The sequence below is a fragment of the Montipora foliosa genome, chromosome 12 (assembly GCF_036669935.1).
Source record: "Montipora foliosa isolate CH-2021 chromosome 12, ASM3666993v2, whole genome shotgun sequence".
Taxonomy (NCBI): domain Eukaryota; kingdom Metazoa; phylum Cnidaria; class Anthozoa; order Scleractinia; family Acroporidae; genus Montipora; species Montipora foliosa.
The window spans coordinates 8,465,824-8,480,823 of NC_090880.1; the positions used below are offsets into that span (position 1 = coordinate 8,465,824).

General features: G+C 39.8%; 2 protein-coding genes and 1 non-coding gene across 3 annotated transcripts in view; 2 read left to right on the top strand and 1 right to left on the bottom strand.

The window, feature by feature from the left end:
• The window catches only part of LOC137979182 (cytochrome c oxidase assembly protein COX16 homolog, mitochondrial-like), a 3,294-nt gene extending 2,877 nt beyond the window's left edge, over positions 1–417 (bottom strand). Inside the window, exons 1-2 of the mRNA XM_068826384.1 lie at positions 365–417; positions 97–177 (exon numbers count right to left, since the gene is read on the bottom strand). Coding sequence (XP_068682485.1) covers positions 97–177; positions 365–412 — 129 coding nt within the window. The 5' untranslated portion in view covers positions 413–417. The remainder of the gene's footprint in view (positions 1–96; positions 178–364) is intronic.
• Positions 418–454: 37 nt separating this feature from the next.
• The window catches only part of LOC137979772 (small ribosomal subunit protein uS5m-like), an 18,806-nt gene continuing 4,260 nt past the window's right edge, over positions 455–15,000 (top strand). The window contains exons 1-8 of the mRNA XM_068827121.1: positions 455–571; positions 3,022–3,099; positions 4,794–4,895; positions 9,472–9,645; positions 11,535–11,569; positions 11,671–11,758; positions 12,364–12,410; positions 12,760–12,817. Of these exons, the coding sequence (XP_068683222.1) occupies positions 466–571; positions 3,022–3,099; positions 4,794–4,895; positions 9,472–9,645; positions 11,535–11,569; positions 11,671–11,758; positions 12,364–12,410; positions 12,760–12,817 (688 nt within the window). The 5' untranslated portion in view covers positions 455–465. The remainder of the gene's footprint in view (positions 572–3,021; positions 3,100–4,793; positions 4,896–9,471; positions 9,646–11,534; positions 11,570–11,670; positions 11,759–12,363; positions 12,411–12,759; positions 12,818–15,000) is intronic.
• On the top strand, positions 9,999–10,071 carry Trnaa-ggc (transfer RNA alanine (anticodon GGC)). The gene has a single exon. It is a non-coding gene; the product is annotated as a tRNA-Ala (tRNA).

Consider the following 15,000-nt stretch of genomic DNA (forward strand, 5'->3'; position numbering starts at 1 on the left):
TGTATTGTAACTTTTATGAGACTGGATAATATTTTTTGAGGTCCACATCCGCCCCAGAATGTCTTAAAATACCTTTCGACATAAGAGATAACATACCGCGTGACTCTTTTCATCTTTGCGCTTGATCTTTATTTCAGTAAATTCCTTTAATGCAAAAGATCCTCCAACGATCAATGTCTAGGGAAAAGTAAGGAGTAACAACTAAATACCCTGCCCCATTTGTTAGCTTTCGGCAGCATTTTTTAAAGAGCAAGTTACAAAAACATGGGATAATCATGAGTGATAAAACTAACATTTTTTTCCGATTATCACTGTCGCACATAAATGCAGGAAACGCAAAGAGCAACTAAATGAACGGACTTACAATCATTGGAACACCGTATCGCAAAAACTGCGAACCAAACACCGCCATGTTAGGCTTAGCAGCCTGGTGATGAAACTTGGTAACCGTTCCTTAGAAACAAAATGGCGGCCTTTCTTCGAAGATGTGTTTTTGGCATCGGTGGCTATTCAAGACCTTTAATCGCGGGCGAAAATTGTTGTTTCAGAAATATTTCGTTTCTGAAGAAAGGTGACAACTGATAACTTGATAACTAAAAATTTAGAATCTGGAGTACTATTTGTTATTTAGGACACACGTTCCTTTGGAGGTGATGGATATGTCACAGCTCTTTGCACGATGCAAAAAGCTTTGACATGTGTGCACCGGAGACTACGTACCTACTCGTCTGGTACAGTTAACCGATTTCTTATTTCTTTTCACAGTGTTCATGGAAGAAGCCACGTGGGAGAGTGATATTGATAATGATTAAGCTAATAAGTAGATTTTATCGCAAATTATGACGGGGAAATGTGGCCACCCAGTACACACGTGTAGAAGCCCTTACACTTTGGGGTCATGTGATATTGCGTGGTGTATCTAGCATCCAAATTGTGTCAGTTGAAATGGAACAGGTTTGGTCCAAGTTTATTGGAGGTTTACAATGATTGGAAAGAATAACCATGGGTAGCATATATCATCATCATTGCCATCATTGTCATCCTAAAAGTCATACTACTAGAGTGTAAATTAATAACAAATATGAGGCAGGAAATAAATTATGTACACTAGTTAACACTTATCGGTATCAGTATTCACGAAAGTGGAGGTACACACGTACGTATCCATCACTTTCAGAGATACTGCAGTGAATAGTGATATTATTGTTTTCATATAATTAATCCACATTAGAAAAAAAAGATCACAACCTTCCCTACCAAACTGGTAAAAAAGATATATGCTATTTTGTCTCATGGTTGCTTGGAGGTGAATGGTATTTTGGGAAGTGGTGAATGTTAATTTTTGGAGGCATGAACCTCCCAAAGCAAAACCTACGATTTCTTGTCTGGTCATTAAAGTTAAGTGCTCTTGGATGGGGTAACTGGTATTTCTGGATGGGTTGGTGCTCTCAGTGATTAATGGCGTTTATGTATCTGGGTGAAGTATCGGCTGATAATAACCTGTGCTGTACAGAGAGAGTCAGGTTGGCATTGTTCTTATCATCCACACCTTTCACCTCTTGGACTCTATCTACATTATCTGAGGTTCACGCTATAGATCTCAACCTCACTTGTACCCTGGGTGCCAGAGGAATATTTTTTTTCAAGGCTGGGGAGAATGCTCAGCGATTCCAAATCGTCATTACATTTGAGGGAGTTTCTGATTGGGCAAATCGAAGAACCAGTCCTCAACAGATGTTGCGACAAACAAAATTGCATGACTTTGGGCCAAACTTGTTCTGATGGGTCATGTGCTGCTTCATTGCCCTCACACACTATAACAGCGTTGACAATGTGAAAAGATCCATTTTAATTGTTTTAAAATATTTTGCTCGGCATTCGGGCATGAGTGCGCTTGTAGATACTCAAGTTCATTTGACAGCAGTCAGGGGAATTAACTAAAAAGGTTAAACTTGTTGACATTTGTTGCAACTGTGTCTGGGAATGGAGGACTTTAAGGCAGAAAACGGTAAGGACAGATAAAAGTTTCTTGCATTGCGAAGTCTTCTATTCTGCTATTTAGGCGGTGATCGCTCTGAGGGAAAAAAAATCGTCAAATAAATCAATCTTATGCACTTACATGTAAAGTCAATACAAGTTATTAAAACCCCCTCACTGTAATCATAATTTTCAGGAATGTTCAGTGATGCACTTTATCATGTCCTGTGGGAAACAGTCTCATCTTGACAGCCAAAACTGGTTTGACGTCAGATCTGAACTTTGTCAATGCATGGAAATGAAGTTCTGGGGCCATGCCACCAGAGATTTTTTTTTTCTCAACCATTGATTTGGAATCGCTGAGCATTCTCTCCGAGCTCTCCAAGCTTAAAAATTCCCATGGCATCATACTCCAGTTTTTCTTGCAGTGTCGAAATTCCATAACATTGGATGGGTAAAGACAGTTCTTACGAGCCAGAAGGCCCATCAGGCCGGCACTTATCTCCGGTTTCCGTAGCATGAAGCGACTAGGAGTATTTCTACTCCCCCCTGGATGGGATGCTAGTCCATCGCAGAGTTACCCCCAGCATTTCGCCGGTACCCATTTATACACCTGGGTGGAGAGCAACCTCGCTCCCAGGGTCTCTCTTCTCTGCCTCCATTGTCATAAGGCAGAGAAGAGAGACCCTGGGAACGAGGTTGGGTGGAGAGAGGCGCCGTGAGAGTAAAGTGTCTTGCCCAAGAACACAACACAATGTCCCCAGCCAGGCCCCGAACTCGGACCACTGGATCCGGAGTCAAGCACTCTAACCATGAGACCACCGTGCCTCCCTCATAACATTGGATGGTACAGTGGTAACAAGAAGCAAATATGATTAAAGTTTTTTATGCCCCATCTTGTTGAGCCTGCCCCCTTTCTTATTATGTTCTTAAGAATTCAGGAAATGATGACCAGGTGGCCAGTTTACTACATGTACATGCAAAGTTCAGGACTTGTGGCTTTTAGTCTGATTATAATGGGATTTCTTTGATATTCCTCCACAGATTCTTGGGTCATGAAGGGTACTATTTCATCCCACATTGTTCTGCAACGAGCCTATGTTCCATCAAATCAGGATAAAGGTAATGAGTTAATTAGTAAGAATAATAATAAATTACCGGTATTATTCTTATGCAAGCTTGCCCAATTTTTTGTCAAGCTTGCAATTCTTTTAAGAATTTTTTTTGCTCATTTTTTGTCTATCTAGTGGATCAATGATGATGTTAGAGAATGATAGTACTGTAGTCTGTAGTACAGTGTGTGAAGTAGTAAGTAACACTGGTTACTCATTTTTGGGTAGCAATTTTCCAGTGCCTATGAAATTTTTTTCCAAAGGTTATAATCTCTCAGTTATGGATTGCTACGTGTATAGTAAGTTATTCTTGTGTCAAGCAAAGTATAGGATTCATCTCTGACTTTTTTTGCTCGCGATTTTCCTGCGCATGCGTAACATTTCTTTGCTCCTGGGACTTCCCATGGTAGAGGAACTTTTCAAAGAATGGACTCAAAATAGGATTTGCACTCGGTCAGCACTCGCTGTGACCAATAGACCACGAAAGGCTATGTGACAGACTAGTGGATGGGGGGGGGGGGAGGGGGAGAGGGAGGGGGATATTTTATTAAAGAATTGCATGCATGGCCGGAAATGAGTTTTTGTGTTTTCATTGCACGCAATATGGAGGTATCGTGTGACTTGGTAACACATATTCTCCAGGGGTTGTTACGAAAAACTATATTACCGTAATTAAGTATTTTTAACTACCATCATTGATAGAAATTTGTAAAGCATCTTTTTGCTGGTTTTGATTGGAATCAACACTGTTAGCAACAGTTTCAAATGTGAACAACTATTGTACAATCGCACTTAACCCTTCGGAACTTAAAGTAAACACTGAAATACTGAGACCAACCAAAGTACATGTACATGTATCTTTTTTTCAGAAACACTTCATAGATTTTGTACCCTACATTGTAGGTAGAGTTTTAACTTGGGACCTCTTAGTTTAGAGCTGTAGTCAATAACCATAAGGCCATCAAAGATTCCTTAAAGTGCTACTATGACGAAAAATTCTTTTTCTTTGGATTTCAAAACTAAGTTTTGAGTTCTGCTTTTAAAAAGGCACTTGCTTATTTTAACTGGAATTTTGCGGCCATTACTAACTTTAAAATCTTGAGAGAACTGGGTGAAAGACTCATTGGTTTAAGAATGCAATGCGTGTGTTACACGCCTGAATTAATATGCAGCACAGGAGTTGCGGGCTTTCAGATTTTTAAACTCATGTTTTGGATAACAATAAGTTGCATTTACACGCTGAAATTTTAAGCTAGTGAGTAAATGATGGCACTTTTACCTAGATCCAACCCTCTGGGGTCCAATCGGTCAGTTTGGACCGTGAGTAATGGTGGACCGGGAAATCCAAACCTTGCACTCAAAATAAACAGCCTTTGGATAAAAATCAGGTGTTAAGCAAACGCACTTTCAAAATCTGAAGAAAAAAAGAAAATGATTTTTTGATCATACATGTAGTAGCACTTTAACAGTTTAGCGGTGGACATAATAATTAAGTTATTGGGTTTACATTGCGTGTAGTGTCCAGTTGTATTACATGTCTTAGTAGTACACCTTATTATTATTATTATTATTATTAATTGTTAACATTATTATTAACAATAATTAATAGTTATTTTATTAATTTTATGTTGTTGTTTTTAAACATCATTGTATTAAACATATTGTGTGGATTCATTCTTTGTTTGTTGGGTTTTTGTTTTGAAGAATATGAGAAGCTATGGGCTGCAGTTACTGGAGGCAGAGGCACTGGGAGAGGGACAAAGAAAAAGATTGTCAAGGGAGTTGACCAGAATCTTTTGAAATATGGTATGAGTGACCATTTTACATGTACATGTAGCTTTTTTAATATTTTAACCCATTCACTCCTCAGCTGCCCTACGCCACCTCCAAGTGACGAGTAAAATCGTCTGGTGTTAGACAGAGTAAAATCTGTCCCAGGAGTCAATGGGCTAATGTATAATTTTCATGATAATCTTAATTAACAATTATTCCATCAGCGCGCATTGGATATGAGTTGGCTATAACCAGTCTCATATCCAACAAGCGTGAATGGAATAATTGTTTTATTAAATTCCTTAAACTCCAAAAGTTTGGAAGTACGAAATACGAGCGAAAAAAGGGAGAAAATCCTAGCAAAATGGAAAAAACTTGATGAAGATGCGATGTTGTGTAATACTTAGCGGTCAGACTGACGCAGGCTCATTACAAGAACATTTCTTACCTTTTTGCATACTTCTAAGATTCGAAAATTGATCCAAACTTTCCACAAAAACGTTTTTCTTTTGCTTTATACCAATAGAAATTTCGCTTTCTGGCGTAAAAATTTTTAGTTTAGCAACGCTAAGCGCAATCATTTACCATATAAGGCCAAACTAAGGTATATGAGCTGATAACAGAGATTGAGTGAACCAATCAGAGCACAAGAATTGCATTATCCGAGGTTGAGAATTTAATATTTATTAATGAACGTGTATGTGTACATGTCTACAATGTAATACATAATGCTCTGCATGTGTGTTATTCAATCTGTAGGCGAGTCATATCAGGTGCATGATATACATGAAAGGCTTCACCACCTGTACCGATAGTGTCCCGATTGGGTCCCGATTGGATCCTGATTAAGGTGGCTTACTGCAGTTTTCCGAAGATTTTCATGTAAGACCAAGATTTTGAAATCTGTGAAATTAAATCAACAGGATGTCTCTTGTGAAGTGTTAGTCACTGCAATCAATGTAAAATATAATTTTGTTTATTTTGATAATAACTTAGAAACTGTCTCATAGATCTTCTTTACAAAAATGTTGATGGTTTTGTCTTCATACATGTACATGTATAGTTATGCATTGTTTATTATAATTCCCAAAATTTTAACCCCGGTAGTACATGTTGTACAGCTAGGTTTTGAGAAAAAAGCCTTTGAAATGTCTAGTTTCCAGTCCCCCCTCCAGGAGTTTGGTCACTACATTTAGCATTAATTTTACCCTGACTTCCCTTTATTTGTTATGTAAAATTCCATTTTACATCAATTAACTTTTCTCCAGAAAAGTTATGGTAGGAGATATAATTTCAAGTAGGCGGCACAATAGTTTTGATTTCATGCGGCGCTGCGGCGTGTCGGGTAGCTATGGGAGGGGGGTCACCTTCCTCCCATTAGGGGGGGGGGGGGAGGCAGGGGCCCTCCCCTCGGGAAAAAGTATATTTGGGTGGGGGGGGGGGCTGAAAAATGCATTCAGTGCGTTTTTACCGAACAGGGAAAGCACATTAGCCATGAGGATGGCACCTTTGTTTACTTCCATTATAGGCTCAGTGTTTTACGCGTATGACAGTGGTAATTTTTCTTTCTGTTGAATCCCTCCGTAAGATAAAAATTTACATTATTGATACTACTAAAAACTGCAATTAAAGACAATGTCTTAAGCGTGAACGAAGTCACATTTTGGATGATTTATTCAGTTTTTACTTGTCTTTCACAAGCTTGAAGGGCACACTGTGAACAGCCAGTTCTCAAATAGGATGTTTATTTTTTTCGTATTCCCGCTCCCTGGAAAAGAAATTAACTATGATCTTCTTTTTCTTGCTATATAAACATGCCACTTCAAAAACCGGCCGGTGGTTATTTACATGAATAATTATGGCCGCAAAGATTTTAGTATTTATGATTATTTTATTTTTTATCTTGTGGCTATCAACGATTTATTTTTATTGAACAAGCGCTGTGAGAAGCAAATACAACGGATTTATATTCCCACTTTTAAAAATGTATTCTCTGTGAGTAGCTGGCGCTTTCACGTCCACTAGACGGCGATTTTTGCCGATCGCCGGAGCTTACGGAGAACACTGAACTGCAGTGACGAGCACTTCAAAAGGGACATCCTGTTGCTTTAATTTCAAAATCTTGATCTTTTTCTTCGGAAAACTGTTGTAAGCCACCTTAAACAGAGATTAAAGTAACTACTTGTAGATAAAACACCTTGTCAAAACACAACTTATGTCCATACTATCACTAATGTAGTTTGCATTGCCCTCTGGGTAACATAGGTCCACAATACTCTACAATCCCCCTCATACAGTAGTCAGCCTTTTAAACATCCATGGTGCGAGAAGAATCACTAACACAAAAAGAACATGACAAAGTCAATCAATGAAATAATTAATGAATGAAAGGGGTAGTTTCTAAAGAAACTGTGGTGCTGCGTCGGTGAGGAATTGGTATACAAAAATTTGGTTTTATCAACGGAGTTGATAATATAAATTGGCCACCGTACAGAGATTCTAAAAGCTGACGTTTCGAGCATTAGCCCTTTGTCAGAGCGAATCGATTCGTTCTGACGAAGGGCTAACACTCGCAACGTCAGCTTTTAGAATCTGTGTACGGTGGCCAATTTACATTAATTTATCAACTCTGTTGATAAAACCAAATTTTTGTAACAAAATAATTAATTGTAGGAGGCCGCCTCTCCTGCTGGGATCTTCTAGGTTGAGAGTCCACGTTGCTCCTTGAATTGGCTCTGGTTGTGGTTCCTTGGCAGGCTCCTGGTCAACAACTGGATCAACATTATCAAACAACTCAGAGTCGTATTTCTTGACATGAGTGACATTCCGGTAGTATTTCACCCCTTCGCTTGATTGAACCATGAACTTGTTTCCTTGTGGTAAAGGTGGCAATCTCCCTGGATTCTTCAGCAAGCTTGATCTGATGAAACCCCATTTACTCTGATTCATATTCTGCGGGACTTAATCGACAACTGGGATACAGTACAGGTAGCTTGGTTTGCCCTCCTCATATCAACACATACATGTAGTCTTATTTCTCCGAACCGCTTGCCGGGCTACGCAGACTGGACAGTGACCCATGGGGTACTGTAGGCCCTTTAACTTTCTCTATAATGTCTGCATCTTGGAGTTCCATCAGCTTACTTTTCCGCTTTTCCCTCAAGCTGAAAGGAACATACCTGGGGCTCTCATGCCATTGGAAGGGCATTCGGGTCAATATGGATTTTTGCTTGGTAGTCCTTCAACTTGCTTGGTAGTCCTTCAACTTCCAGTGCTGCTGAAATATTCTTGAAATCTGACATTTGAAGATAGGTCAGTACTATTTACTTGAGGTCCAATCTTGAGTAATCCAAGTTCAAGAGTGGTCTTGCTTCAGTATCCTTCTCATTGAGCTTGACAAGTGACTTGAACTTTCCTAGCCTATTAAGCGGGTAAACACTGTGTGTTTCCTTTTGTGTTGTACATTATTTGATGCCCTGTCTTTTAAAGGTGCCCGCAAACAAGGAAACATTGTCATGGAAACATTATTTCCCGACATGTTTCCTCGGCACACAAACAAGGAAACATTTGCTGAGAAAGCAAAATGTTTCTGAACAAATTCAGAACCCCTTTTGCTTTGAATCCTCAACAAAATGTTTCCTGGGGCCGCAAACAGGGAAACATTTGCTTCTGTAACAAGGTTCCGCAACATTGTTTCCTTGTTTGCGGGCACCTTAAGATCTTGCCATGTCTCCTTGTCAACACCATTGCACAGTGCTCCAGAGCCAATCAAAACATGCATTAACCCTTTAAGCCCCGAGGGGTTCCCCATTGACGAGTAAAATCGTCTGGCGTTAGACAGAGTAAAATCTATTAAGTGCCATTTGGCACTAACAGGGCTGAAAGGGTTAAAGTTGCCCCTCTGACATTTAGCTGAAGACTCATTGCCACTTTTAACACCACAGACATAACCTTCTGAAACAGAGAAAGCATGCCCATCATTATCCTCTGCATCATGTACAGTGTGAAGTTGCTGTTTGCTGCTTGCTTTTTGTTGATGTTTGTTGCCTTTTCCAGATTTGGGTTCATGCTTTCCAGTATTCTTTGTCTTGCACGTGCTACAGGTATTGAGAAGGGAACAGAAATAAAAATTTGACACAAGACTCTAATCTCTCAAAAAACAACAGTGAAATAAGCTTGTCCAGCCTGAGGGTAGTTTACATGTACAGCTGTAAGTGGCATCAACACAACAAGAGATGCAAAGTGGGTGGTGACAGAACTTTCCCTCTTGAAAGTTTGTTTGTTGTTTTGAACTGCTTTTTTAGAGTTTAAGTTAAAGCATTGGGAGTGGAAAAGACTAGAAATTCTAGCCATTTGCAGCTATTATTTTCAACCAAGTTCTCCTTGGTTGTTTTAAATACTGAGTGTTGGTCTGGCCAGAGTTGAATTCATGCATGCTCAAGCTGCGCCAAATGAATGTTACTGACAGTATTTTTCTGTTCACAAATTTGCATGGTACTTCTTCTTCGATCAATATGTAATTGAGACCCCTTGATATAATTTCAGTGGATAATGAGAATTATTATGAATCGTATTACAATCTTTAATATATTTTTATTTTGTATCAAAGACAAAGCAGGTCTAAAGTGGGGAGGATTCAATGCTCCTATTGGCACTGTTGATGATGAAGAATTGACGGGAACTGATGACAAAGAAAGGAGGAAAACAACAAAGATGCAAAGAGGATGGAGTGGGAAAACATGGCCTGGAAGGGAACTGGGACCACCTTTAACAGCTGATGGAGGTACATTAGGATTAGTAATGATATAGAATGATATTAGTGAACTTGAACTACATGTATTTTTGCAAGTTTATGGACCAAGCCTTTCTCGTATTTTTCTTTTTTTATGTCCAAGAAAGTAGAAACAGAAAATGGGAACAGTTTAGCAACCTACAGTACATATACAGTACATGTAAGATGCATCATGACCAGTCCATCTTAGTGGACAGTGTTGCAAAATTCAGGCCACTCAGAGAACCAACCAGAATTATCCTTTTCACCTCAGACAAAAAAATAAACAGTAATATTGTTTTTGGCAGTTCAACATTTCCAGAATAAGATGATACATGTACAAGTACTCAGCTCCCAACGTCAGTAGCTTCATAGCTCAGTTGGTTAGAGCGTCGCACTGGCATTGCGAGGTCACAGGTTCAAACCCCGTTGAAGTCCTGAATTTTTCAGGCTTCTTTACGCAATTGCAAAAATTGCGTTCATAACTGCAAGGATCATAGCTTTACTTGATTTCATATCCGCAGTTCATATATGATCCATTTCATATATCATTTCATTGTTGATTCATTCCTCACGGGAACATTGGAACCCACAAATGACCAGCTCCCAACGCCAGTGGCTTCATAGCTCAGTTGGTTAGAGTGTCGCACGGTTATCACGAGGTCATGGTTTCAAACTCCGTTTACGGAATTGCAAAATTTGCGACTAACTGCGAGGATCATACACTGTAGCTTCGCTTTATTTGTTTTTGTTAGTGCCCAATTTTCAGTTCAGGTGAATCTAAATCCAAACAAGGTGATTTTGCCTAAACTACTTACATTTTGAAAATGGCATAAAAATCCAGTCTAACATCAACATTCTCGATAGACTTTTTGTCTCCTTGAAATCCTTTCTTCTACTTGATTTTAATACCCTTTCCAAATTCAATCAGAAAGCATTTTTGTTTTTGTTATTTTTTAAGATGTTTGAAATACAGGCCTTTATCAATAACTTATTGGCTGTCTGAACAAAAGAGACAAACTTTGCAACAATATCGTTATAGTTTTGATGGGACAGTTGAAAACACTAACCCCCACTCCATGGACTATCCGTCACTACCCCACTGAATACTCAACTGCCTACCACAAAAGGGCCTCCTGAAAGACTATCTTTCCTTCAGGCAAGCAAAATTAAGGGTGAAAATACTGTATATGAAAAGACACATGAAACTTTTGTGCACATTAGCACCTTCAGTCACCATCTCAGTTTCCACCATTTTTGTTCTGCACCTTTCTGCCCTCACAAATGACAGACTTTTCCTTGGAGCAAGTACCTGACCTTATTTGGTTGAGCATGGGGTTGCCGGTTAATTTGCTTGAGGCCATGGGGACCAGTACGTTTCTCCTCTTGAATAATAAAATAAAGTAAAAGTGCAACCTTTGCATTGCCATCTGCAAAATAATAATAGTTATACTATGAAGTCTTCTCAGTGAACTGTGGGTTACAGTTTGTTGACTGAAGGCCCTTTTTCACAGTACACAGACTGTTTAGTAACACTTAAGGATTTTAAAGAACCCACGCAGCATTTCCAGAGAGTTGTGCTCAGAGTTCTCATTATTACAGTCTATGCCTGCAAGCATGTGCTCTGCACATCACTGCACATTCACTTCATATACATGTACAATGTATGCCGCAATCTGCATAATTATGCTTTTGGAGGGCCTCTAATTTATGACTTTAGTCTTCTAATGGCCAAGCATGAGAGGTAAAAATGTAATAATTTTTAATCCTCTGAAATTATTTCTGAAACATGCAAATCTGCCTAATGCCATTGTCAATATGCAAGGTCTGGATAATCTCCTTTTCGTGTTCTACAAAATTGATAATTTTCTCAGACGAGCCTATTTTTCTTTTTCTTTTAGTGGTGCTGAAAAACTTTCACTCTGTTGTCATTGAGGTATGCAAAGCAACAAGCTGTCTAGCTAGTTCTAACCCTAACATGTGCATTGTTCCCGGTTGGCAATGGTCTCTTTAAATTATTTTTGTAATCATTGACAGTTGCGGCGAGTCAGTAACATGACACCTGGAGGAAGAAAGAAAAGTCTCCGTGCAATGGTTGTCGTGGGCAACAAGAATGGTGTGGCAGGTACATGTAAAGTCTGCACATCGTAGGCTTACGGGGTCAAAATCACCAAAACACGATGGACCTCCAATGTAATATAAAAACCTCTACACATGTACATATGGGTTATTAACCAAGCTTGCTCGGTCAAGATGGCTGGATAGTGGCAAAGTTCTGTTTTTGCGTGTTCGTCTCGGTCCATAAACACGCAAAAAAAGGAACGAGGCCAATATCCAGCCATCTTGACCGAACAAGATTGGTCAGTCAAGGATTTATTATATGGGATAAAACACCAAAAAAATGATCTTTGATCTTGCGGGACCAAGCGAGAAATCCCGAGAGGGCAGTATAACTCCATCTTGCCCACTCGGGTAGCCAATCACAGGGTGAGATTTGCTTCATCTTGCCCGCTCACGGAGCTAGTTATATAGTAAGTGTACATAATGTTCTTGCGTAACAAACGGTATTCTTGATCCCATATTCAAATTACATACAGGTAGCATAAATATGGGACGCTTTTATTTGCATGCGCCATGTATCGGTACAATGTACATGTAATATGTAAAAACGTGCCTTACACTGACAATAATGACGTGTACCCAAAACAATGAAATTAATTTTGCTTTCAGGATTCGGTGTTGGAAGAGGACAAACACCATTAAGTGCCATGAGACAGGTACACTTCTTCGAACATTAGCCAATACCAACCACTGTTAGTCAATGTCAATATTTATGTCAATTTTTTTGTCTGCTTTTCGCCCCAAGGAATAGGAGGTATTCAAAATCTTTTTTAGAGTCCTCTAAATTTACTATAAGTCGAAGAATTTGGTGAGCTTTCTTGGTTTCTGGCAGGTCAGAAAATATTGTTATCATCAATGGAATTTTATGAACACTGTACATGCAATTGGGGTGGTCAATGATCAATGCGTACGGTGCTGCTGCACTACAAGGTATAATGGGATTTATGCCAAAGGCTTTAGTGTATCTGTTATTGGTACAACATTTCGATCTTTGTCCTCTCACAGGCACGGAACAAAGCTGCTAATTATCTCTATTTCGTGGAGCGATGTGATGGCCACACAAGTAAGGTTTAGTTCAATCACTGGTACTTCTGTACCATGAGCGCTCCTTAAGGTGGGCAGACACGAGGAGTCATGTTGCAGAGACATGTTGCAGCGACAAAAATCTTGTGTAGTGCACACTGAGGCGACATGTAGCAGGGACAAAATAACAACATGTGCACACACATGAAAATGTTGCGGGTACATGTTTCAGGGATGTGTTGCTGCGACAAGTCCCCGGTGTGAACTGATACTTTTGTAATAGGCCATTTTACAGTTGTGTGCTCAGTGACCTGGCCTATGAATGGCTGCGAGGCTGCCGGTGGCCTTGTATTGACACAGACATCACTGCTTTTATCGTGTAAATTGTGTCATTGTATTCCTAATTAGTCTACATTTTTCGGCCAGGTAACTTAGCTACAACTGTAAAATGGTCTATTGTACAACACCAATTTGGGTGTGATTTTGTCCCCGCAACGTGTCCCATAAAGTTCGACAAGTTGAACTTCATGAGACACCTCGTTGCAACATACTGTATCCCTGAAACATGTACCCGCAACATTTTCATTTGTGTGCAAATGTTGTGATTTTGTCCCTGCTACGTGTCCCCGCTTACTACACACCCTTTTGTCGCTGGAACATGTCGCTGCAACATGACCCCTCGTGTCTGCCCACCTTTATGGCTCAGGAGCTTCAAGTGCAATAGGCCACTTCGGAAAATACCGTAATACTCTTTGTTTGTCCCCCCAAATTTTGTATACGCGTTGTTTCCAGTTTCTCTTGGGACTTAACAATAGTCCCCAGAGAAAACCAAAACAATGCTTATGCAAAATTTGGGAGGACAAACAAAGAGTATAATGGTATTTTACGAAGTGGTTTATTCAAATTGTGACACAACCAGTTTTGCTTGGTTCTGGGTTGCAGAAAATCACTTCAGTGCCCTAGAATCATGTCAGCGTTGCCTCGTTTCGTAGTTTTCTCGTTGCCTTTCTGTGCTAAAAGTTTTTTTTCTTATGCTTGTCCCACCTTCGAATTATTGTAGTTTCGCCAACAATCAGGCCCGGGTTGCTCGAAGCATGCTTAGCACTAACCAGGGCTAAATACCATGGAGACCTATAGGTTTTGATACCTCTTAACCAACGGTTAGCGCTAACCAGTCTTCGAGCAACCGGCCCCAGTTCGCAAACGCGTTATAGTTTTCAGTTCACCAACACCTTCTTGTTGGTTCTTAACCTCATGCTATATGTATAGCAGGATGGCGATTTTCGTATCCATTCGTCTTCAAATTTCAAGCATTTGATCATAGTTGACATCACTCGGTACTGATCTTGTCGTATTTTGCAAATAAACCGGCAATTTTAAGGGTTGTCAACTGACTGCTAGTCACTGCTTCCTGACAAAGATGCTTGCGAATTGATTGTTGGCGAAAGGACTGCTTAGTTTCCTTTTACATCGTCTGTTGTCTTTTCCCCTTGTTGGGGACTTTTTAAAGATCAACAACTCCGACTTCGACGAAAACGTCACCTCAAAATTTAACTTTGCACTGTCTTATGTCTTTCGCGATTATTTCATCTCGTTCACGTCATACAACGTGGGCAAACTATCTTAAAAATAAATTGGTTACTCTGCTCCGTCGTAAGTCGGAGGCCTTTCGCGATTATTCCATCGGGTTCGCGTCGTTCAATGTGGGCGACGTATCCTAAAAACAAATTGGTACAAGCAGTTTCAGAGTAAAAATATAGAGTGAAAGGTGTGCATTTGAACGCTCACCTTGTCGTTAAAACCTCAAACTTTGGTGATTTCACGTCGTTGGTTCGCAGAGTACCGCAAAAGCATGCTCTTAAATGCGTGCCGCACGTGCAGCACGTGCAGCACCATTCTTTTTCCTCTTTTAACCAATCATATTCTTCTTTTGGGGCGTGAGACGTGAGGTTAGTAAGCTGTTAAATTACATGGCATAATTTCTTTGAGCAATTGGGCACTTCTCCGCTTGGTGAATCTTCGTCTTCCATCAGCGAACTTTGAACGGTAACCTAAATTCCGCTTGTTATAATTGCACTTTTGCGATAAAAAATAAATTGCGCTTCTTAAAAAATTTTTGTGTTTCGCTCAACTTGAAGTTCCCAGGAGAGAGAAAAAAATTCGAAAACGGACCGTTTCCTTGGCAATGGTCCGTACTGTAAAATGCCGACCAAAAAGTAGCCA